At 48.5% G+C, this 22,513-nt stretch overlaps 1 protein-coding gene across 6 annotated transcripts in view; it reads right to left on the bottom strand.

The window, feature by feature from the left end:
- The window catches only part of RPRD1B (regulation of nuclear pre-mRNA domain containing 1B), a 395,744-nt gene that overhangs the window by 254,551 nt on the left and 118,680 nt on the right, over nt 1–22,513 (bottom strand). For 3 of the 6 annotated variants that reach the window (XM_069652393.1, XM_069652392.1, XM_069652395.1), the window contains exon 3: nt 3,273–3,409. In XM_069652393.1, the coding sequence (XP_069508494.1) occupies nt 3,273–3,409 (137 nt within the window). Of the gene's footprint in view, nt 1–3,251; nt 3,410–22,513 lie in introns of all 6 variants that reach the window. The other 3 variants (XM_069652391.1, XM_069652390.1, XM_069652394.1) reach the window with 1 other exon arrangement.

Genomic DNA, 22,513 nt, shown 5'->3' with positions numbered 1-22,513 from the left:
CAGGAGTCGGGGCGAAGTTTCCCTTATGTGGTCAGCACACCGCACAGGGAGGCGCAGCGGAGCCCGGCGCTCTGGGGTCCAGCGCAGATCCCGGCCCCCGTGGCGCAGGAAGGGGGCGGCTCAGGATGTAACTGGGCCAGGGCCGCCCGTCAGCCGGGGCCGGGTGGGTATCCACTAAGGAGTGGCAGCACACCGCCCAGGACGGGGCAGCGGAGCAGGTCGCTCTGGGGTCCCTTGTAGCGGAGGAAAAGTAGACTGGGGGCCAGGGCCGACCCCGAGGTGAGGCGGTTCCAAGGAGCTCACCGCACGGCGCCGGATCGGCGCGACAACACACCGCCCAGGACGGGGCAGCGGAGCAGTTCGCTCTAGAATCCCGGCTCCTGTGTTGACAAGGCGGAGTGAGGAAGGGTAGTGCAGGCAAGGCCCTCAACACAACGCGGGCGATTGCCACCGCGGCTGCAGGGCAGGACGCCCCTCCCCCACAGTAGGCCACGAGCCGCGGGGCTCAGGCAGGATCGTCTGGAGTCGGGATCCGGCTCGGGTCAGGCACCCGCCCCCGCCGCACTCTCGGCGGGATGTAGCTTGGCCGCTGGGGCGGCCCGGAAGGCGGCACTCGGCCCACAGGCGCTCGGTCCCGTCAGCCGTCCGAGTAGCGGGTCCGTAGTGTGGGATGTCGAAGGCAACCGGAGAATTTTCGGATGTCTTATGCCTCGCGGGACGGAGCCGGCACTCAGGCGGCCATCTTAACCAAGCGCAACAGCGCCCCCCAATATTCCCCGATTTTATGATTTAATGGATGACGTATGTATCCCGAATGTACAACATATGTATTGAATGAATGATGTACATGAACATGTATGTTAAAAGCAAATGTGTCGAATAAAGCACTTTGATGATGTTACTTTCATTCAGGCACCACTGCGCATGACAAGAAACCCAGAAGTGCTTCCGGATTCCGGGTCGTCTGTCTGCGTCATGAAAGAGGGAGGCAGCTCAGCAAAGGAGATTGAGTCTGCTACAGACTGCATTGGATGCCTTCCAGGCGAAGACAAAAGACGGAGCAGGTAAGTGAAAAAAATGGGGGGAGTTAAGGGTCTGTGTGGCTTTTATTTCAATGACTTGCACCCACAAGGCAAGTACAGAGTGTTTTTATTCCGATGCCCTTACTTTCCTCTGCTTGCACCGATGCAGTTTTCACGACCACCACTAGAGGGGCCGCTTTGGGATCTTGTGAATGTTTCTCTTTACAAATGGGAACACCTCAGTCCCCGTATTTGCCATATTACAGATTTCCAGCATGCAATGGGCCGAATTATAAAGGAGGTAGTCTGTAACCAGCCCCCCAAACCTGATCAAACGAAGATGAACAAGGGTCAAGAATTCTGACACTTCACAAAGTGCAGAAAAATTGACAAGATCCACAATATTCTCTCATTTATCTCTTGCCGCTATTCAAACGAACCCCCAACATTGCAGTCGCTCCTTCCGAGGAGCAGTTTTAGTGACATTGCACCCACTTTGCCTGCACCCATTTTTAGAGGTAGCATGTTCAAATATTGCCACCAAGTTCCTACCCAGGATGACAGTGCATGAAATCCTGGATAATTGGATGTGCCACCAGAACCTCCTCAGGCTCTAAACTCCCGATTGAGGGCACAGCATCAAGAATTAGGAAGCCAGGGAATTCATAGGTAGGCAGGAGCCAAGCGATCTGGTCTGGCACGAAGAGCCAATTAACGGGCAATGTAAATATTGCATAAGTAACATTTAAATGGTGCTAAAGAGAGGCCATGTACAACTTGTGTACTTTTCACTTCATCGCTGGGAGACCCGAGGCTGCTACTGCCTGGACACAGCTTACTTATCAGAGGAAGGAATAAAATGGCAACCTTCTGAAGGAGAGAATTGAAAAATACAGGATCGTGCACTGGTCAAAAAGTAGATGAGTCGAGAGATTTTACAGAGGACACACAAAAGCCCCTATTGAACTTCTGCTTGACAGTGGAAGGAATAGGAAATTAAAAGAATCTCAGTCTTTGAAGGGTGAAGTTTTATTGAGATCTTGTCCTTGATGGCACCAAGACAGTGTGCAAGCACAGGACATCAGCTGGGGCAACACACTGAGGTAAATCTTTTAAAGGACATGTTAAGCAACATTCTGTGCTCAGAACACTGCATAGAGTTTGTAAGATCACTGAATGCACAAATTCAGACTATACGATCATAAATGTATATAGAAAACCCTCAAGACTGGCAATCTCATTGCGAATTTGCCATGCTTTAGTTTGAAGAAATCCCATCACATTTACCAGTGCTCCAATAAATCCTTTGGCTTGTATGGAAATAAATGATCATTTTTAATACGCTACACACTGTACATAAGGCCTTCTGGAGCAAAAGTGTATGACATTTCAGAAACCTGGCTCCCCCATTAAATCATAGCAAGATATCTCAGATCCAGCTATGCTTTTGCGATTATCCAAAAGAATGGCAACAAAGTCAAACAGCGCAGCAAATGCACAGGTTTGCAAAGTATCCAACTCTGGAAAGAGACTAAGAAATAAAAAAAAGGTTTAAAAGAACCCAGAGTAACTTCTTGCCATATAGGTTATCCAGATCTTAGTCATATTGAACTGCTTCTCCCCCCTACCTTCTAAAATACTGAAGATAAGAAACAATGTATGCCTTTAAAAAAATCCAAACAAAAACATTTTATTCAACACTTAAAATAGAATTATCACTCATACTAACGGATTGGTAAACATGATTCAGTATGCATCTCCTCAACCTCTAAGATACAAAAGCACTCTGAAGTGGCCACAATCCAATACAGTAGTGCTCAAATATACAGTTAAAAAAGCTCAATAGGACAATAGTGTACACACTAACCTTACCTATGTTATGAATGAGAAAATGTAGCGACTTTCGGCAGAACACTATGCTGACAGCAGAGGGACACACCTCCAGCATTATGGCCTTTGACTAGAAGAATCGCAGCATTTGCCAACATGTTCGACACACATTAAATCCTCTAGCACTCACAGTGATTGATTTCCAAAATGTCAAACATTCAGGCAACATTTTAGATCATTGTTTTCCAGAAGCACCAACCTTCAACAAAACCTGTTGCATGCCCATTCTTGTGGAAGACTGATATCAATCAATAACTTCAGTGACCACAGATATTTATGAGAACCTATCAATGTCGCCTTACACAAGCAGACCTTTATACATCCTTTGCAAGCACTGACCTTTGTGTGGCTGCCTCCTACCTGACTGTTCGGGAGGACTGTTGGGGTCCTCTATGGTCGACCGCAGCTGCTGGATGAACTCACTGGTATAAACACTCCTTTCCTGCCAAATAGTCAGCAACCGCTCTAGAGGTTTCTTGAATCCCTCGTCTGCTTCTCTACACATTGGAGGAAGAACATCACAATCCATTCAATTGAATTTAAGACCAAAATAAAATAGGAAAATTAAGAAAGGTGTATAGTTTATCAGCTATATAGCCCCACTTTAAACCACGTCTCAGATTCAAGCTCAGCTTCAGTAATGCCAACATAGCAATATCTGAATATATAGAACACCAAACGGTTACAGCAATATTGATAGGGGCTTTTCGGCTACATTTGGTTGTAAAGAAAACATTTACAGTCAGTAATATCCTTTCTAATTTGTTTAATAATTTCAGCCCGTTTCAACCATTAATGCGTTACCATTCCCTACACAGACAACTAGTGCACACAATAAGTGGGCTATCCTGAGCTTTTGTGCATGCATTATATAGCAATAGTTAACCCACAATGAATATTACATGGTTCTTAGGTGTCATATAGTAAGGCAGAAAAGTATGTATATTAAACAGGGATGGCTGGTATTGAGGAGCAGAAAAAGTCTGCAGGTATTCTTAGATTACAAGGTTTTGGCTACCAGGTGAAACTTTAGTGCTACACAGTGAAGCTACATCATTTTAGCTTAGGCTGGTGTCCTGTTTGCCGATTTAGCACACAAAGGGACACCAAAGATAAACTAACAGTTCACACTGAAAGGCACTGGGGTGACTGACAGGATCAAGTTGGCCAAGCTTGGGAGAAGAGGGGGTGGATTGGTAGAGTGCAGAGACACTACAGTCTTACCCCACAGCACTGCTCTTTTGGCACAACCCGGCTACCCACTGTGATGAATCCAATGGTGTAATCATGGATTCCCTGGTAGGAACCTCCTCCCATGTGGCCAGGGGACGGCAGCCGCTACCTGATCCTGAGTGCAGCTATATAATCGAGAATCACTTATGCGGAGACAAAGTATTCCCCTTCCCCTCTTTTTCCATGAGGAAGACACTTCGACACCCAAGATCTTAATGGCCTATTGTCAGCTAACGGTTCCCACTTGTAGAGGAGGTCAAGAAACCTCTTTACACTACCCGGTCAGGCCCCAACCTTTAACCCAAACACCCACAACAACTTTTGGTACTAATGTGAAACCTCTGAAAAACAATCTAAGAGTCAAAAGTCCAATGACGTCCATGGACTCAAACTCCCATAGACACTCGGGCACTGAGACAAGTAGGAGGATGAGAGAGTTTGTGCAAATTAACAGGAGCCCGAAGTACAACATGCAGGCTAGTTGTTTTAAGTCTTCAGTGTGCTGGACATTTAAATATGGCAACCTCAATGTTAGATCGAGCAGTGCAGGAAAAGAACAATTGACTTACCCCTGGTAACGTTCATTCGACTGGATGTTCCTCCCACATATTCCTCATCTTTGATATCTTCAACATCCAGCTTGAGAAGAAAAAAAAGAATTTCGACAGAGGGCGCGGTGCATCGATATCGACTCGATGTCCCTGGAGGGCCTCCTTCTCGAGGATGTCATCATCAAAGGCATATATAGCATGCGCCCGTTGGCTTCAGTTCTGTTTTTTCATGTGAATCCCAAGTAGAACTACCCGCCTCAACACGGGTATGACCGTACTAGGCTCTGAAGGAGCGAAAACTAATATCATGGGAAAGTCTACTACAGAGTAGGCTGGGAGGGCGATGAGGAATACGTGGGAGGAACATCCAATCTAAAGAAAGTTACAAGGGGTAAATAACTTGTTCTTCGAATGGATTGTGTCCTCCCACGTATTCCTCATCTTTGATCGACTCCAAAAGCAGTGTTTGTTTTGGTGGAGGGAGTAAGAATTTTGCCATTAATGGTTTCCATGAACAGAATGGAAGACGCCCATGTCGACGTCCCCTTTCGATTCTCGAAAGACAAGATGCAATACTCTGCGGTGACCAGTGGATGTCGGACTATGTGCACAGCATGTGATTCTAAGCAGATTAACAAGCATCAGAAGTGAATTTGCCATCAATGTAGGACTGCATGTGCCCAAATTTAAAGGACCAAAAAAAGGATTAAATGAACTACTTGTGCTTGTCTATTTACTCAACAATGCCAATATGTATGCAATTAATGCAAACAATTTTCATCTTGAAAGGCAAGTCTTTATTTCGTGTAAAGACATTCATTTTGTGACTGACCCACCCCACCCCCCTTTACGACTTCTCATGACGGACATCTACCCAGTTTCCTTTTTTTTGTGGTTTAAAATGGGAAATCCATGAGTACGAGTCACGCAAAACCAGTTACCCATAACAGACAAAACACTAAACCCCCAGGGTGATAATGTTAATGGCCATGCACTTTCCCCAAAGTCATTTTTAAAGTCCTTGCTGTTGTGACAATGGGACAATTAGGGACCTTTTCTCCTACTAAAAAAAAAAAGAAAAAATAAAGTACAAAAAAAGAAATGTACAAAAATAAAATGTGGTCTTATGTTTTCAGTTTGAAAATGCGGAAATGACAGACACCGCTTATTTTTCATAAAATATAAACAGCATGTACCACACGGAGGACACAGTACAAAGTAAAGCAAAACTAGGACTGCAAGTACCACAATGCACCAGGGCCCCACGGAGAAGACCACGGCTGCAGCAGGAGGAGGAACCAATTCATTACCCAAATGAGAATGGACTGAGATTACACTTTCACATTCGAGAATGGAGTATGCATTCTTAAGCAGAAGTATGAGTAGCAAAACCCATAGTCATTTCATCATTGGTGATTTCTGATCATACCGCAGAAGTGCCCTCTATGGGCTGGGTAGCAAAGCCCCTCAGGGGTTGTAGGTGGCGTTTGAATACAGCCCTTCTCACCTCACAGGTGTGCACTGACTCAATGAATGTTTCACACAAGAATTCCTTTTACTTAATGGAGGCAGAAGTAGGTCAGAAATTGTGGTATATGATGTGCAATGCCCATCAGGTCAAATTATGTGGGCACTTTATACGCTATGTGGCAGAGAGAATCAATCAATGAAAGAAAATATCGCAAAACCCTCAAGATAAGAAAAAGGAATGCATCTGCTCTATTAAGATGTTATTTCAAATTATTGGGCAGTGCCAATAAAGCCAGTGCCCTCATTGCATAATACTGAACCGCCTGGAGACAAAATAAAGTGGCTGGCCTAAAATTCGATCAAGGGATTATAGTGAAGAGTAATGATATTGCAGAGGAGTTGGTTAGATTCTAGAACACTTGTACACCCCTGAAGATACTACCTCGTCCGCTAGTATAAAACTACTACACAAGTAGGATCACCCACCCCAGGTGGCAAGGAACCACCACTGAGGACTTCTCCATCTCAACACGAGAGATCAAGGAAGCAATGTTCAAGTTGAAAAAAGGGAAGGCACCAGGGCTGGATGGCTTTCCTCTGAACTAAGGCTTTTGCAGAAGTTCTAGTTCCAATATTTCAGTTCCTCCTCCCCCAATATTGTTAGGGAAATATACCATTGTTATGCTTCACCCCCACTCCTAGTGAGATGCCCCCAGCACTTTTTGCTGGACTTCTGGACCTTCTTTAATCCTGCATGAGTGGAGCCTTTTTCCACTCATTCATTCTTGTGGGCTCTGTCTTTTGGAATGCTATTCTTTGCATTACACCCGTACTATGGGTCTATTTTCCTCCATAACTAAGACATCTGTATTTTACTATTGCAGCACACAGATCCATTTGGGCAGTGTTGCTGGGGACCCTTGCGGTCCTCGTTTGAGATTATTTTCTTGATTGTAGAGTAAGATCTCCTAAAACGTTATAATCTGAGAGATTGGCACAAACCACCTTATGTGGAGTGCCAAAGGGACACCTAGCATCCCCTTCTTCTCTCTGCTCCTAGTTATGGCTGGTGGCAGTGGACGTGTTCCAACTATTGTGCAACTTTTTGTACCGCAGGCTGTGTCCATAGCCTCGGTAGTTCACAATACAGGCACCCAAGTACCGCCATTACTAGCGTGGTTGTTCTTTGTTAACCCTGGCACCGTTCTGGCAGGGGGAGGCCGGTGTGCGAGTTTTGCCTTTGGTGCGAGCCCTTGGGTGTCCCATCCTAGGCTCCATAGTGTCTTGGCAGGTAGGAAGTGGGGAGGAGTCTTCCATCCCGCCCCTTGTCTGCCAAAGTGCATGAATAGAACCAGCTCCCACTGGGGGTCTGCCTTTCCTGACTGGACAGCCAAACAACCCTTTCTGTAAATTGCTGAGAGAGATTGAGGAGGACTGTGTGCTCGAACTGTATAAAAGGCGAGATTCATGGAGTGAAAAGCGAGTCCACCACTGGAATCTGAAATAACCGAAGACGACGACCAGAGAGCCTGCAGACCCTTTGCAACACCGTGAAGCGGGCACTGCTGCCCTGACCCCTTTTTTTTGTGCGACAGAGGAGCTCTGAAGAGGGCTCCTTCCCTTTGGCTGGTGGGAACAATCAGTCCCAAGACAAACTTTGATTTGGGCAAACTCCCAAGGTCCTGTGAGTTTCCAGAGCTGCAGAACCCCAATACCAGGAGACCTGCTGCCCATTTCGAGTGCATAGTCATGGAAAGGCTGAATCCGTCCAAATCTCTGCTGAGCCCTCAAGGACACTCCAGGGATCTGATCCAACTTGCTCAAACCCCCCTCAGAGTGCAGGACTGCAGGAAGTGAAGACGATTGACCGTGCGAATCGCGTTCTTTGTTGGTGCTGCAGAAAAGACGCCAAAACCGCAGAGTGACCAGAGAAGTTGCTGAAAGTTGTACCAAAGATCCTCCCTCGAGACTGCTGCCAAGAGATCAGTCCATTGTCCTGCCTTCAGTTATCAGACCAAGGAATCCGGTGGTAGAGTCCAGATCTGCAACATCGCAGAGCATCCACCACAAACATTCTTCTAACCTACGTTACTGTGGGGATAAAAGGTATGGCTTACCTGATTTCAGAAAGTCGCTCCAGAGCATTGCGGTGCACATTGAGGTGTCCAGGGCAACCCCCTTACCTCAGACCAAAGCTGCTGCTTATGTCCCTTGCAAGTCCTTTAACAGGGTCTCCAACGTTGGTTAAGCCTTCTAGCTAGAAGAACTTTTGATTTCTACTGCTTTGCAAGACTTTAAGCCGTTACAAACTGCTTTTTAGGGCTCCATGTCATTTCATCCCACATAATTGTTGAAGGGCCGGACAGTCCCACCAGATGTGTCTCCAGTCCCCTGCCCCTCCACACACTCTCCAGCATTTATTTGGGGCTGTTCCATATATCATGTGGAGTGTTTCCGGTGTGTAGTGCCGTTGTACGAGTATCTTCATCCACATTTCCCTGGTCTGGATAGCCCTCGTGAGTTTAGGCATTGCCTCCCAAATGTATTCCCTGTGTTCCTTTTTAGAGGGTGCCCTTTAGCGTGTTCTCCCACCTTTTATGTATAGCCATTTGACCTCTTCTGTTTGGGCATTCAGGAACCTATAGGTATCGGAGACAAGTTTCTTTGTGCCTGCGTGTGTAGGAATGTATGTTTTGAACGGGGTTAGCGTTCTTGTCGCTGCATATTTGATCCGTGGGGATCGGAGCCAGTGGTTTAGTTGTTCATATGTGTTTGGTACATATCACCTATCATTTTGCATCCAGCATCTTCCCACTTCTGGTATAAGCCTTTCTCCATGCCCGGATAGAATTCTGGGTTTTTAAACATTGGGATGAATGGGGCTGGGTCATTACTTAGTGTCTCGTTTTGTGTAGCTTTGTCCCAAATACCCAATGTCGCCTTCATTACCTCAGTGATCTGTAGGTTAGGGTGCCTGAATTGTGTCCCCAACCAGGAGGTAGTTTCTGCGACCGGTCGTCGCTACTGCTTTGTCTTGAGCTACCCATATTTTCGGGGACGTTCCCAGGATCCATTCTTTCAGGACCCATAATTGAGATGCCTCATAATACGGGAGGGCACAACCCCCGCTCGTTCTTGGTGCCGTCAGGACTGCGCTGGAAACCCTGGGGCTCTCTTCTTCCATATGTATGTCATTATTATTTTTGTCAGGACTTTAAAGTATTTAGCCGGGACTCTTATCGGTAGTGCCTGAAATAGGTACATGACTCGGGAGAGAATGGTAATTTTTACTGCTACGATCCGGCCCCACCACAATGTTGACTGGGGATTCCACCTCTCCACATCCCGTTTGCTTTTCTTCTAGTTGTTGGGGGTAGTTTTCTCTATATAGTTTATCCGGTCGGTCAGTGTGATTCCCAGGTATTTCACCCCCTTAACTGCCACCTTTAGTTGTAAAGCCGCGGCTTGCTTTTGAAAAGAGGCTTGATTTCCCGCTAATATAAGTATTTCAGTCCGAGAGGCGACCAAAAAACTATCTCTTGCAGCAGGATCGGCAGTGACTTCTCCGGGTCTCCCAGAGCCACCAACATTTTGTCTGCATATGCAGCTATCTTATGGGGGTGTCCAGCCATCTCAATGCCCTTAATATCCGCGCCAAGAGGGCTTCCAAAGATATTGCGTAAAGGAGGGGTGAGAGGGGGCACCCTTGTCTGGTCCCTCTCTCAATCGGGAGCTTATCGGATAGCCCTCCGTTCACGGGTACGCGCGCGCTTGGGGAATTGCAGTTGCCCCGTATCATTTTTATGAAGTCTTCCCCCAAGCCCATTTTACCTAGTATACGGAATAGCAGTGACCACTCGACGCGGTCAAAAGCTTTCTACGCCTCGAGGGCTAATAATATGGCTGGCTGGTGAGTGATCCCCGTCTTTTCTACCAGGTGGACTATTCTTCTAATATTATCGTGTGTTTGTCTGTCCGGGACGAATCTTGACTGATCCTGGTGGATCATTTTCAGGAGGACATGCGAGAGTCTGTTGGTTAATATTTTTGAGAATAACTTTGCATCTAGATTGATTAGCGATATCTGGCGGTAGGAAATTGTAAGCATAGGGTCTTTTCCCTGTTTATGGAAGACTAGTACTTTTGCCTCGTTCATAGACTGGGTTATATTGCCCTTTTCTTTAAAAGGTGTTGAATAGGCCTGTAAGTAACGGAGCTATAATGTCTTTATAGGTCTTGTAAAATAGCGCGGTGTACCCGTCCGGGCCTGGGGCTTTATTCTTAGGGAGTTCACAGATAGCTCTGTTTACCTGCTCTATGGTTATTGCGCTGTACAAGTACTGTTTTTCCCCTTCAGAGATTGTTGGGAGGGCTATCCTGTGAAGATGGGGAAGAGCAGGAAACCTATCTGGGCAGCCTGTAGAGTATAGGTCCTGATAGAATTCCCTAACACTTTCCCTATATCTGCCGTTTGTGTTTTTATTTGCCCTTTATCATCCTTTAGAGCTTTAACTGCATGGTTATGTTTTTCTTTTAACTGCCTGGCCAAGAGCTTGTCTGCCTTCTTCGCCTTTATATAATACCAGTGTTTCAAATGTATTAGATTTTTCTCCGCTCTTCTGGTGGGGATGGTTTCTAGCTGACCTTCGATATGCCTCAAGGATTTCTTTAATTTAGTCAACTGGTTCTTGGGCATCTCTGTTTGGATCGCTAATAGTTTACCTTCTAGTTCAACTTCCCATTGGCGGTGCCGTTTATCCTTCTGTGCTTTGAGCGCAATGAGTTGTCCCCTTGTCACCACCTTAAAAGCTTACCATAAGCTTTCCCTGGATGTCTCTGGTAGATAAATATTCTGTCATGTATTCTCTGAGTGAGTTTCCCATGACCGGGTCTTGGATTATTTCAGTGGGAAGTTTCCATCTCCAGAGCCCTGACTAGCGATAGGCCAGCGCTACGTCCACCCACAGAGGGGCGTGTCGGAAATATGATATTGCTCCGGTCTCTGCAATTTGGACCTTTCCCAGGAGCCCCGATGAGAACCACAGATAGTCTATTCTAGACTTTGCATTGTGGACGTGTGAAAAGTGAGTTACCCTTTGATACCTGGATACCTGGCCAAACATCTACCAATTATGGGTTCCCAATTTTCTGTCAAAGTGTTTTGGATGGGGTTCCCTGTCCCTGCAGTCTGGAGCCCAACCTGTCCACATTGGGGTTCCATGCAATGTTGAAATTCCGCCGCCCCCCTCTCAAGACCACTCCCCCAAACACCTCCTCAACCCCACCCCACCCCCCCCCGTGGCAACATTTTCCAATTTCTTTAGAATGTCCCCGATGAATCCGTCCTGTCCCGTGTTCAGGGCGTATATTGTCGCTAATGTCAGAGGTTATCCTTCAACATGTGTGTTTACAAATAGATATCGCCCTTGTTTGTCTACATGTGTGTCGTGTATTTGTAGGTTTAGGGAGTTATGGAATGCAATCGCGACCCACTCTTTTCTTGCTCATTTACCTGAATGATCTGGTTGTACCCTCTCAGTCACATCTTCCCTCTGTCCTGCCCTTTGATGTGGGTTTCCTTCATTTTTACTGGGGAGTTCAGCCCTCGGACATTGTCAATATTTTTATCAAAATTCTGCCGTGTATCGAGTGTTCTCTGATGTGGTTTCATTGGCTCTGGTGGTTACCTGTGGATTTTCCCTTCCGAATGTCCCTCCCCCAAAAAATCCCCCCCCCCCTTCGCCTCTCCCGTGTATTTCGCAACCCCCAACTTGCACCCCCCCCCAATAACTGCCCTGAGGAGGGGTCTGTGACCTATGATCGCTCAGGCGTGGAGCCTTTCGCGCCAGCCCCTCTATTCGCTCAGGGTTAACTTATTTGGGTTCCTCCAAGGGCGCCCAAGGTGCATCACCCCAGTGCCTGGATGCTGGACTCTTGCTCCAGTGTGAACTGAATTGTTCGGGGTGGTGGGGGGGCTCTGGCTGGAGTGGATTTTCTGACCACTGTGTGGATTCTGGCCTGGTAGGAGTGTGGCCCATTTCTTTTTGGTTGGACATCGCGTTTTACTGTTGAATGTCTTCCATTCCCAGGGGAATCTCCTTGTGGCGGACCCTTATCTGCGGCTTTCCTGGTGGTCCCAGTCTTGCTCTTGGATATCCAGTAGCTGCACACCCTCCTCGCAGGTTATTCTTTGTTGTTTCCCTTCCCACGAGAAGAGCAGTGCAAAGGGGAAGGTCCATTTATACCAGATTTGTTTGGCGGCTAGTTCTCTTAGGACTGGGCCCATCTAGGTCCTGGTATAGTTGGATATCCACTCCATTCAGTCGGATATGGTCCATTGTCCTTGCTCACCGAAGGATCTGCTCCTTTTGGGAGTAGGACGCGAGCGCTACCAGAACGCCTCGAGGGCGGGCTCCTGTTCTCCTTGGACCCACCCAATGTATTCTATTGGGATGGGCGTGTCCCCCTCTAAAAAGAGGATATCCTTGAAGACTTGCTATACTACATCCTTTAGATCTTTGTCCTCTACTGATTCCACCATGTTTTTTATTCTGATGATCGATCTGCTGGTTGACCCTAGGGTTGGGTTGATACTGTAATTTTGCTTTGTTTTGTTCCTGGGCCTTCGTTATTTGAGAGCCTGTTTCGTATGTCCTGGGGTGTCGTTGGGACTCAGCCTCGTGGTTTCTTGTCCCCCCGTTGTAGGTCGGCAGGCATGGCTGTCCCGTAGGACCTGCGGTTTCTGGTAGGCCAATATATGGTCTCCTCTGTATGTCCTCCGACAGCGTAGGAGGTGGCCCTTTCTTATTTTCGGAGTCCCCGCGCCTTGCCGCCTCCCCGTGGAGAGGTTATTTCCCTTTATGGGCGCCTCTTGGGCCTAGGCAAGTCCCTTATTGTTTTATGTGCGTGCTTGGCGGTAAGCAGCCCCGTTGCTACCGGATCGCCGCGAGCGGCCCAGCGTATTCCCTCTTCCTGTGAGGGGTCACGATGTCTGAGGGGTTCCGTTAATGTGGTTGCCCCTGGAATATGCCTCCATTATCAGGTGCTGGTCATTAATCCCCCTGCTTTGCCGTTTTAGCATTAATGCGCTGAGGTGGGAGTTCGGTGCACGGTGGGGGCTCCTTACCGTGAGTTCGCTGGCATTTTTGCTGTGCTGCCCCGCCGGTCCTGCTCTGTGGCTCATTGGCGTTTTTGCTGCACGCCGGTCCCACTCTATGGATGAGAGTGCGCGGCAGAGGTGCGTTGTGGAGGGGGTGGGAGCGGGGGGGGCGGGGGGGGTTTGGGTGTCCTCCCTGTCCACTTGTTTGCCAGTACTGTAGCCGCTTTATCCTGCAGGGCCGTGCAGGTGTTACGTGGCGGTTAGCCGCTCCTCCGTGTTGCGCTGTCCGCAGGGGATGATTCTACTGAGTTCTTCTGTAGCTATCCCCCTGCGTTAGTTCTCTACCTGGCAGGGGCTTGCCCTGAAGGTTTACCTTGCGGGACGTGCTACCGATGCTTCGGTTCCCACCTAGTGTTCTCCCTCTGGCTCATGTATTTGGTTCACCCTGTGCGATCTGGTTACCCTGGGGTGTGCCTCCCACCTCTCTCTGTGCCGCCCCGGGTACCTTTGCCCCTCTGCTTCTTTTTCCTTTTGTAATCTGGTCAGGTCCAGGCCACTTTGTGGGTTGGGCCCGCTTAGGAGGATGTCCCCCTAGGTCCTGCGCTGCGGCACGACGGGTCTCTCACTCACGTTCCCTCTTAACGTCCCAGGTGCACGCTTCGTTTTCTCCGGGTGCTTGGTCCGCCTGCCACCTCTCCACCAAGTACCCATTGGGATTATTTGCTTGTGGAGCCCGGAATCCACATCATTGAAATTCTTTATTGGTGCGGCCCAGGAGGGGAGACAGAGCGGTGCTCAAGCAAGTCTTCCCCTCACGGCTGCCATCTTGGAATCCCTTAGGGTTGCTTTTTTGACTTTGAAAGACTTGCTGTGCTGTGAAACTGCCTTTAGAACCTGGAGCTCTGCTAGGATAACACTAAATTGTTTTCTTCCCAAATATCCCCATCTTGTATGTGTATGCAGACTAAACACAATTACTGTATTACTTTGTGGGTGCGCAGTATTACAGATCGAACTGTCAAACTCATGTAACAATTGTATACATTCAGAACCTACCAACTAAGAAGTGACCCTTTGAAAGTATTGAAAAGTATACCTGTGTGTATTGGTTTATTGTTTATTTAACAGTGACTCGTATGTGTATATAGTAAATATATATTTTAATATACTTGTGTGATTCTTTGATGTGCATTACTGACTGAGTTCAGTGTACTTATCTCCAGCTCACATCTTCCCTTTTAAGATAATCTTGACTGCTCTGCCACTACACCAAGGTCCTTTAATAGTACAGACCGATACTAAGAGTTGGGGATCTACAAACCAGACATACTATAGTCTTACCACCAAGTGGAACTTCAAGCAAACTCCCCTAACATCACTTGAAACTAACCAACATGACACGTTTTTTAAGGCCATGATTCAAGTAATCCCCATGGCATGATACAGGTGCTTATAATTAAGGTTATGACCTCATCCATAATGACGTCATCAACTCAAAGCAATAGGATAAGGCCGATGCAACAAAATGTGCACAAGGGAATGTTACATGGGTAACCATCACATTGGACATGGTTGGGTGGCATTTCTGGTTGCAGCCCAGCCTTGGCATGGCCTAGAACAGAGTTATCTCCAGATTACTGACACTATGGTGGTGCAGGGGGTGGAGGGAGGGGGGGGGGAGAAACATAAAATATAACAGGAAGAAAAGATGAGGCTTAAACCTGGGAAACCCTGCCGAGGGGGACAAGAAGGGGAGGAGCTCGGCAACATAAAGGTGGGCTGCAAAATACTAAAGGAAAACAAAAAAAGGAATAGACCGCACAATACCCCAGGAGAAGCTTCAAATCCCATAGAAGAACGTGGTCAAGACGAGGGGGAAGGGAAGGCGGCGGCAAGGGGAAAGAAACTCGCTGGAAAGTACAAATAAAAGCGGAGAGAGCACCAACCCCCCCCCCCCACACACACACACACACACAATTACCTCCATCCTATTCGAATCGCTAAAAGACGAAATGAGGCAATCATGTAGATGTAGCAAAGCTAGAAGAAAGGACGGACATATTGGAAAAAGTGGTACAAAGCATAGAGCAGACACAAAAACTATGAAACTTTGGACCGCTTAGCCCGCGTGATGTACAACTTATTCAAAACGAGTATTTGGAAAATCGATCACGACGATCAACTATTCGAATAAAAAAAATCTCTCAGAAACTGTGGAAGATAAAGACTTAAAAAGCACTGCCCAACAATTATCTGTAGAAATACTGGAAATAGATAAAGACAAACTGGTCCAAGTGGATAGAATACACAGAGTGGGACAGAGTAGAACAAACGAACCAGGCACCCGCCCAAGAGATGTACTAGCTGCAATCACATCCTATGGTCACTAAGAGCAGATCCTAAAGAAAGCCAGGGAGATGGGGCAAGTGCAAATACATAGAAATGAAGTCCACTTATATCAAGACTTAGCAACAACCATTCTCCAAAAAAGAAGGTAGATGGGACCAGTAGTGAGATTTTTAATGTCAAAACAAACAGGATGCAAATGGACATTTCCCTTTGGCTTGCTATTCACATGTGAGGGACAAACCCACGGGATTACGACGTGTGAAGAAGGCGAGCAGGGAAGGGGAGGAAAGGGCACATCTTGGACTCAATAGTGGGGTTTAGTAATTCCAACAATGATATCTCCGGGATGGAAAGAGGGCCAGGCGTGACAGACACTCCGTCTGAGCGCTCTTAGAAACCTGGTCCCTCCTCAGGGAAAGGGATATGGGGGAGTTTGGGAGAAAGGTTATGGTTTACAAGTTGGGGAAGAGGGAGCAGGAGGGGAGGGTGGGGTGAGGCCCAAAAGTGGGGAAAACAAGAGTTTTAGACTGGTAGACAGACAGTTGGAGGAGAAGGACTTTGTGATGAAGGAGCTCAAAGTGCTCACATACATGTACAGTGCTAAATAAAACGGTCAAAAGGAATACGAGTAATAAAAGCAGATATATTGATGCTCCAAGAGACACATAAGCAAAGTAGATAAACGGAAATACAAACTTCATGTATACACTCAAATATATCAATCTTATGCGGGGGGGGGGGAAAGAAAGCAGGGGTCTTGATAGCTTTACACGATCAGTTGAGAATACAAGTTAAGGAATCGACAATAGACAAAGAGGGAAGATACATACCATTGAACGCAGTGCTGGGCGGCCAAACCACACACTAGTATCAAGGGGACAAGATGGGTTAATAAAGGAAGTCTTGTCAAAACTGGAGACCTTTGCGAAAGGGGATACAATTCCAACGGGCGATTTTAACACACGGTGGGCCCCTGAACAAGATAAGAGCGGGAAATTAGCACCAAAAACACTGACCCCCATCTAAAGCACTGGCCCTCCATGATGTCTGGCGTGTAATCCGAGGACAAGAACAGGGATTTACGCATTATTCCCACATACCCTCATTGAACTCACGGAATGATTACATTTGGGCTTTGACAGGGCCATTGGTAAGATAAGGGACAGATGTGGGAATGATTTCTCTGTCAGACCACGCCCTACTGTGGTAGAGCATGGAGTGGAGAAAGAGGAAGGGAGGGGGGGGGGGAACACTCTGGAATTGGAAATTCCCAACAGACCTTCTACACGACCCAGAGACCAGTGATATAATGGGTAAATTCAATACTTTAGAGAACATGCCTCTGAAGAAACCCCCCCTCCCCCCAGGAAATATGGGATGCATTTAAGGCATTAATGAGGGGGCACTTAATAGCGCTTAAAGCAAGGAAGGAGAAACGGGGAAGACAGTGGGAAAACGATTTGGAAGAAAAATATAAGGACATAAGAGGAAATGACAAAAGGCCCAAACAAACTGAAGACCATGAGACATGTCCAGGGACAATTGGAGACACCAAGAACAAAAAAGGCAGAGAGGGTGCTACTATATTTAAAACAATGGTACTATGGAAAAGCCAACAAAGCAGATAAAACATTTGGCTAGACAACTTAAGGAAAAAAAGGGCAAAGGCAATTCTAAAGCTTTGGGACAGCCTACTTCAGGATAAAATGACAAATGATGAAATGGGGGGACATTTTTTAGAGATTATGAGAAACTGGATTCCTCAGATAACCCCTCAGGGAAAGGACAAGTGCAATATCTAAAGGACCTCCCTATCCCACAGATAATGGAAGAACAGTCAGAACTAGAAGAGGACATACGGGAAGACAAGGTCAAAAAAGCAATAAAGGATCTTCCCAAAAATAAAGCTCCGGACCCGGATGGATACCCGGCTAGCTTCTACAAAAAAAATAGTCATACTGACCCCGAGTCCCACTAGATTATACAATACTTTTAAAACTAAAGGAGAGAATAACCCCAATGATGAATGAGGCCAAGTTAATAGCATTTCATAAACATGGAAAAGACCCATCATCACCAGGGTCATACCGACCAATAAACCTCATAAATCTAGACACCAAGCTATACACGAAAATACTCGCTAACAGAATTAGTTATCTTTTACCAAAATGTATTGGCCAGGAACAATCGGGCTTTATAACGAACAAACATTCGACAATATTCATAGAATTTGGCACCTAATAGAAAAAGTAGGAAAAATTCAGGACCCAACAATCAGTGTCCTTGGATGCAGAAAAAGCATTCTACAGAGTCGAATGGTCGATGTTATTTAATGCACTAAACATATGGGATTTGGACAAAATGATAAAATACTCACCATAGTGACTAGTGTACTCTTAGTCCATAGTGCCCTTTCCTCCATACTGTATGCGCATCCCTTCCAAGGGACGGGAGACAAAACCTTTTTCACCAGAAAAAACCTTCCCCTTTAAATTTAGAAGCGCGCTGGGGTGCGGCCCAAGGAGCATGGGCTGCTCTGACTCCACTCTCCGGCGCCACACCTCAGTCCCCATAAACGCGTCAACAATAGATTTTACATTGCCTTATGACAACAGTATTATTAGGGAGGAGGTTGGTGGGACGTATGGAGGAAAGGAGACTATGGACTAAGAGTACGTTAGTTACTGCAGTGAGTAACATAATTACTCTCAAGTCCTGTTCCCTTTCCTCCATACTGTATGGGTGATTACAACTGATTGTAGCCCCAAGGTGGAGAGGAGACCTTCCTTAAGCAAATAGGTTCCAGAGAACCGCCTGTCCGGAAGCCGCATCAGATCTAGAGCCGGCATCCAAACAGTAATGCTTGCAGAAAGTCGAGGGAGAGGCCCACGTGGCCGCCCTGCTTATGACTTGCCAAGGGACATGGCGCTGGAATGCGATGGCCGTTGCCTTGGCCTTGACTGCGTGGACATGCATGTTGTCCGGGAGCGGCTTGTGCGAACCCTTATACGTTTCTTTGATGGCAGAGACCATCCAGCAGGATATGGAAGCCTTAGAAGCTTGATAGCCTGGTCTTCAGCCCCGAAAGTGGCAAACACAGCGTCCGATTTGCAGAAGCCCTTGGTCCTGTCCAAGTCAAATTTTAGGGCACGCCAGACATCCAGGCAGTGCAGCACTCTCTGTGCTTCGTCCTTGGGATCGGGAAAAAACGTAGGAAGGACTATTTCCTTCCTCAAGTGGAAAGCAGGCGGAACCTTGGGCAGAAATGCCTGGTGAGTCCACAGGACTACTTTGCCCTTGTGAAAGTTAGTATATGGTTCCGAGGCGACCAGCGTCTGGATTTCACTGACTTTACGAGCCGAGATGAAGCCGACCAGTAAAGTTGTCTTGATGGTGACTAGCCTGATGTCCACGGATGCCATTCGCTCGAACCGTTTGTGCGCCAGGGAGCCCAAGTCTATGTTAAGGTCCCACAAGGGGTGCAGTCTCTTGATGGGCGGGTAGAGCCTTGACAATAGGATTGGAGGAGGAGAAGATGCCTTCCTTCGAGTTCCTGTAAGCCCCAATGGCTGCAAGGTATGTGCGGCAGGTGTCTACCTGCACGCCTGAGTGGGCGAGATGCGCAGAGAAGGAGAGCACGTTGTCTAAGGTGCATACCAGGGGGTTGATTCCCTTGGAGTCTGCCCAGTGGCAGAATCTGGTCCATTTGCTTTTGCACTGGGCCCTGGCAGCCTTGCTCCTGGCGCCCTGTATGATTGCCAGATTGGCCTGTGAGAGGCTGAGGTGCCGAAGTGTTACCTGCTCAGGTACCACGCTGTGAGGGTTAGTTTCCCTGGCGCCAGTTGGATGACTGCCTCCCTGTTGTGCCAGAAGATGTGCTGGGCCCGTCGGGAGGTGAATCGGGGCACCTCGGGGCACCTCCGAGAATGAGAAGCTCCGAAAACTATGGCCTGGCTGGCCACCAGGGAGCCATTAGAATGAGGAGTTGGCGAGACTCCTTGATCTTGCAAATTACCCTGTGAATCAGGGGTATGGAGGTGAAATGCGTCGCCCAGAGAGCCGGGACTCTGATCTTGCCAGGATGCGAACTGGGGACACTTTTTGTTGTGCCAGGTGGCAATGAGATCCACCTGGGGGGGGACCCACCTGTTGAAGATCTCCTAAATATCAAGGTTGTTTAGCAGCCACGCGTAATTGTCCTCTCCAAGCCTGCTCAGTCTGTCCGCTTCCAGGCTGGATTCCCCCAGGAGGTGGACTGCTGTGGGTAAATGGCTTTTTTCAGGGCCCACTCCCACATGCTGATCACCAGGCTGCACAGAGGAGGGGGATCTAGTGCCTGCTTGCTTGTTGACGTAGTACATGCTGGTCGAGTTGCCGTCTGGATGAGGACAACCTTGCGCCCCGAGAAGTGGTAGGAAGGCCCCAAGCGCCAGCCAGATGGCTGGCAACTCTAGCCAATTGATGTGGTATTCCTGCTCCTATCGAGTCCAGGTGCCGTAGACCGAGAGATCGTTCAGGGTGGCTCCACAGTCCTCGAGCAAGGAATCCGTGGTGAAGGTGACATGCAGAGTGGGCGGATGCAGGGGCTTGCCCATCCGTAGGTTGCAGTCTCTGGACCACCAAGTTAGGCCCGGGTGAAGAGATAGAGGAACGCTGATCAGCTCGAATTGAGAGCCCTGCTCCTGGTTCCATGAGGCCGCGAAGTGTAGCTGAATCCTCCTCATCTTTAGTCTTATGTGCGGGACGGCTAATAGGACCGCAGCAATTAGACCCAGGTGATGTTGGTACCACCATGCAGAGGTTGCTTCTCTGCTGAGAAAGTGGCTGGTCGCCCTCTTGATAGCCGAGATTTTGTCCTCCGAAGGAAACACCTTCTGGGATCAGGTGTCCCAGATGAGGCCAAAAAATGTCAGTCTGGGTAGGTTGCAGCTGCGACTTCTTGAGGTTGAGTGAAAAGCCCAGATCATGCAGAGTGTTCATAAGGGCATGGAAGAGTGGTGAACTGCTTCTGGAGATGTAGCCCTGACAAGCCAGTCATCGAGGCATGGGTAAATGTGGAGGCATTGCGCTCGGGAGGAGGGCCGCCACTGCATTCATGAGCCTGGTGAAGACCCTGGGGGCAGAATTGTGGCCAAACGGAAGGACCTTGTACTGGAAATGGTAGCCCATGATCCTGAACCAGAGGAAGGAACCATGGGGCTGCCAGATCGGGACGAGCAGGTACGTGTCCTTCAGGTCCAGGGAGCACATACAGTCTCCCTTGTCCAATGTCTCTGTTATAAAAGCTGGCGTAACCATCTTGAATTTTTGCAGGGGGTAAGGAGAGGTTGAGGGTGGAAAGGTCCAGCACAACTCTCAGGCCCGCCTGGTTCTTCTTCCGAATGGCGATTCTGGAATAAAAGCCAAAGCCTCGATGGGAGGCTGGGACTTCCTCCACTGCCTGGCTCTCTATGAGCGACCGGATCTCTGCCAAAAGAGTTGCTGTCCCAACCTGTGGGTGGGGAGGAGAGAGGAGAGGCTGGGATAGGGAGGCGGTACCGCGTGCATACTACAGAGAGGATCCAGGGGTCCGCGAAATTCTGGCATCAGAAATGTGCAGGGAGAGCTAGCCTGCCCCCCCACCAGAGACACGTGGACCCGAAGAGGCGTTGTCATGCCTTCTTTCCCTCAGTGGCTGTTGTGGAGAGGGGGACTGGAAAAAGACCTTACACCCCCAAGCCCCCACCCTCCTTTTTGTTGCTTGCGCCGGTTCCGAACAGCAAGCAGTCCCGCTGCCTGGATCTACGTTCCTGGAAGCCTCAGAACCCTCCACACGTACGACCCCTCTCGGAGCGCTGCTGAGATTGGGTGTATGCTTTGGGCGTGGTCTTTGTAAGGGTGGATAAAGACTTGGCCGTTTGTGAGCTGTTTTTCCTTTTGTCCAGCTCTTAGTCAGTGGAGGAGTGGAACAGGTCCCCCCCGTGACCCCCTCGAACGGTAGATCTAGTATGCGTTCCTGAACGTTCGGGTTGAATTTTGTTGCTCGGAGCCAGGCTGTCCTCATGTCTGTGGCAATGCAGATGGCACGGCCAGAGGTATCAATATGGTCCACTGTGGATTCTATGAGATTGTGCGCCACCAGCTTAGCCTCGGCTAGCCCCGCCTTACAACATGATTGGCTATGGGCGGGGAGTTCCGGAAGGAAGTCTGCAATTTCCCGTCATAATCTTTGGTTGGCGGCAGCCAGCATGGTATCTGCGTTGGCCTGATGAAGATCCGTAGAGGAGGCTGCTGAGGACGACGAAGGCTTGGAGTACAGTGATACCGCAGCGATCACCGATGAGTGCGGCTGAGGATGGGCCGAGAGCAAAAGTATTTCCCCCTCCATTGGCCGGTACTTTTTGTCCAGGCGTCGATTGACCGGCTGGGCCAAGTGGGGTTTGAGCCAACCCTTCTTGGCCAGGGACACTACATCGGATTGCATAGGAATCCCCATTTTGGCAGAGGGGCGTTGTGTGAGGACTTCAGCCAGGACCCCCTCTGCCAGCTGCCTGACCTCGGGCTGGGGCAGGCCCAGATACTCTGCCAGCCCAGGAAGAAGTTTGTGGAAGGCCCTGGCTGAGGATGGCGTGGCAGGCTCCTCCTCTTCATCCGTATCATGTGGATCTGGAGGATCCTGTGGAGGAGAAGTAGTTGGCGCCAGAGGTTGGGGTATAGGGAACACGGCCGGAGGCTGAGGAGGTAGCAGAGGCTGGTACGGAACCGCCTGAGGAGTCAGGAGGCGGCGGCTGCGACGGGGCGCCGACGGAGGCGTCTGTGGTGCCACTAGCATTGCGGGAAGGACTTCCTTGATGGCAGAGAACATCGGCCCTACCTTGGGTCTGGTTCGATGTTTCACAAAGTTCTTGAGGTCCTCTGGA

Source organism: Ambystoma mexicanum, chromosome 3p (genome assembly GCF_040938575.1).
Source record: "Ambystoma mexicanum isolate Mex_15411 chromosome 3p, UKY_AmexF1_1, whole genome shotgun sequence".
Classification (NCBI taxonomy): domain Eukaryota; kingdom Metazoa; phylum Chordata; class Amphibia; order Caudata; family Ambystomatidae; genus Ambystoma; species Ambystoma mexicanum.
Note: the sequence above shows the minus strand (reverse complement) of the source record. Positions and strands in the feature narration are given on the sequence as shown.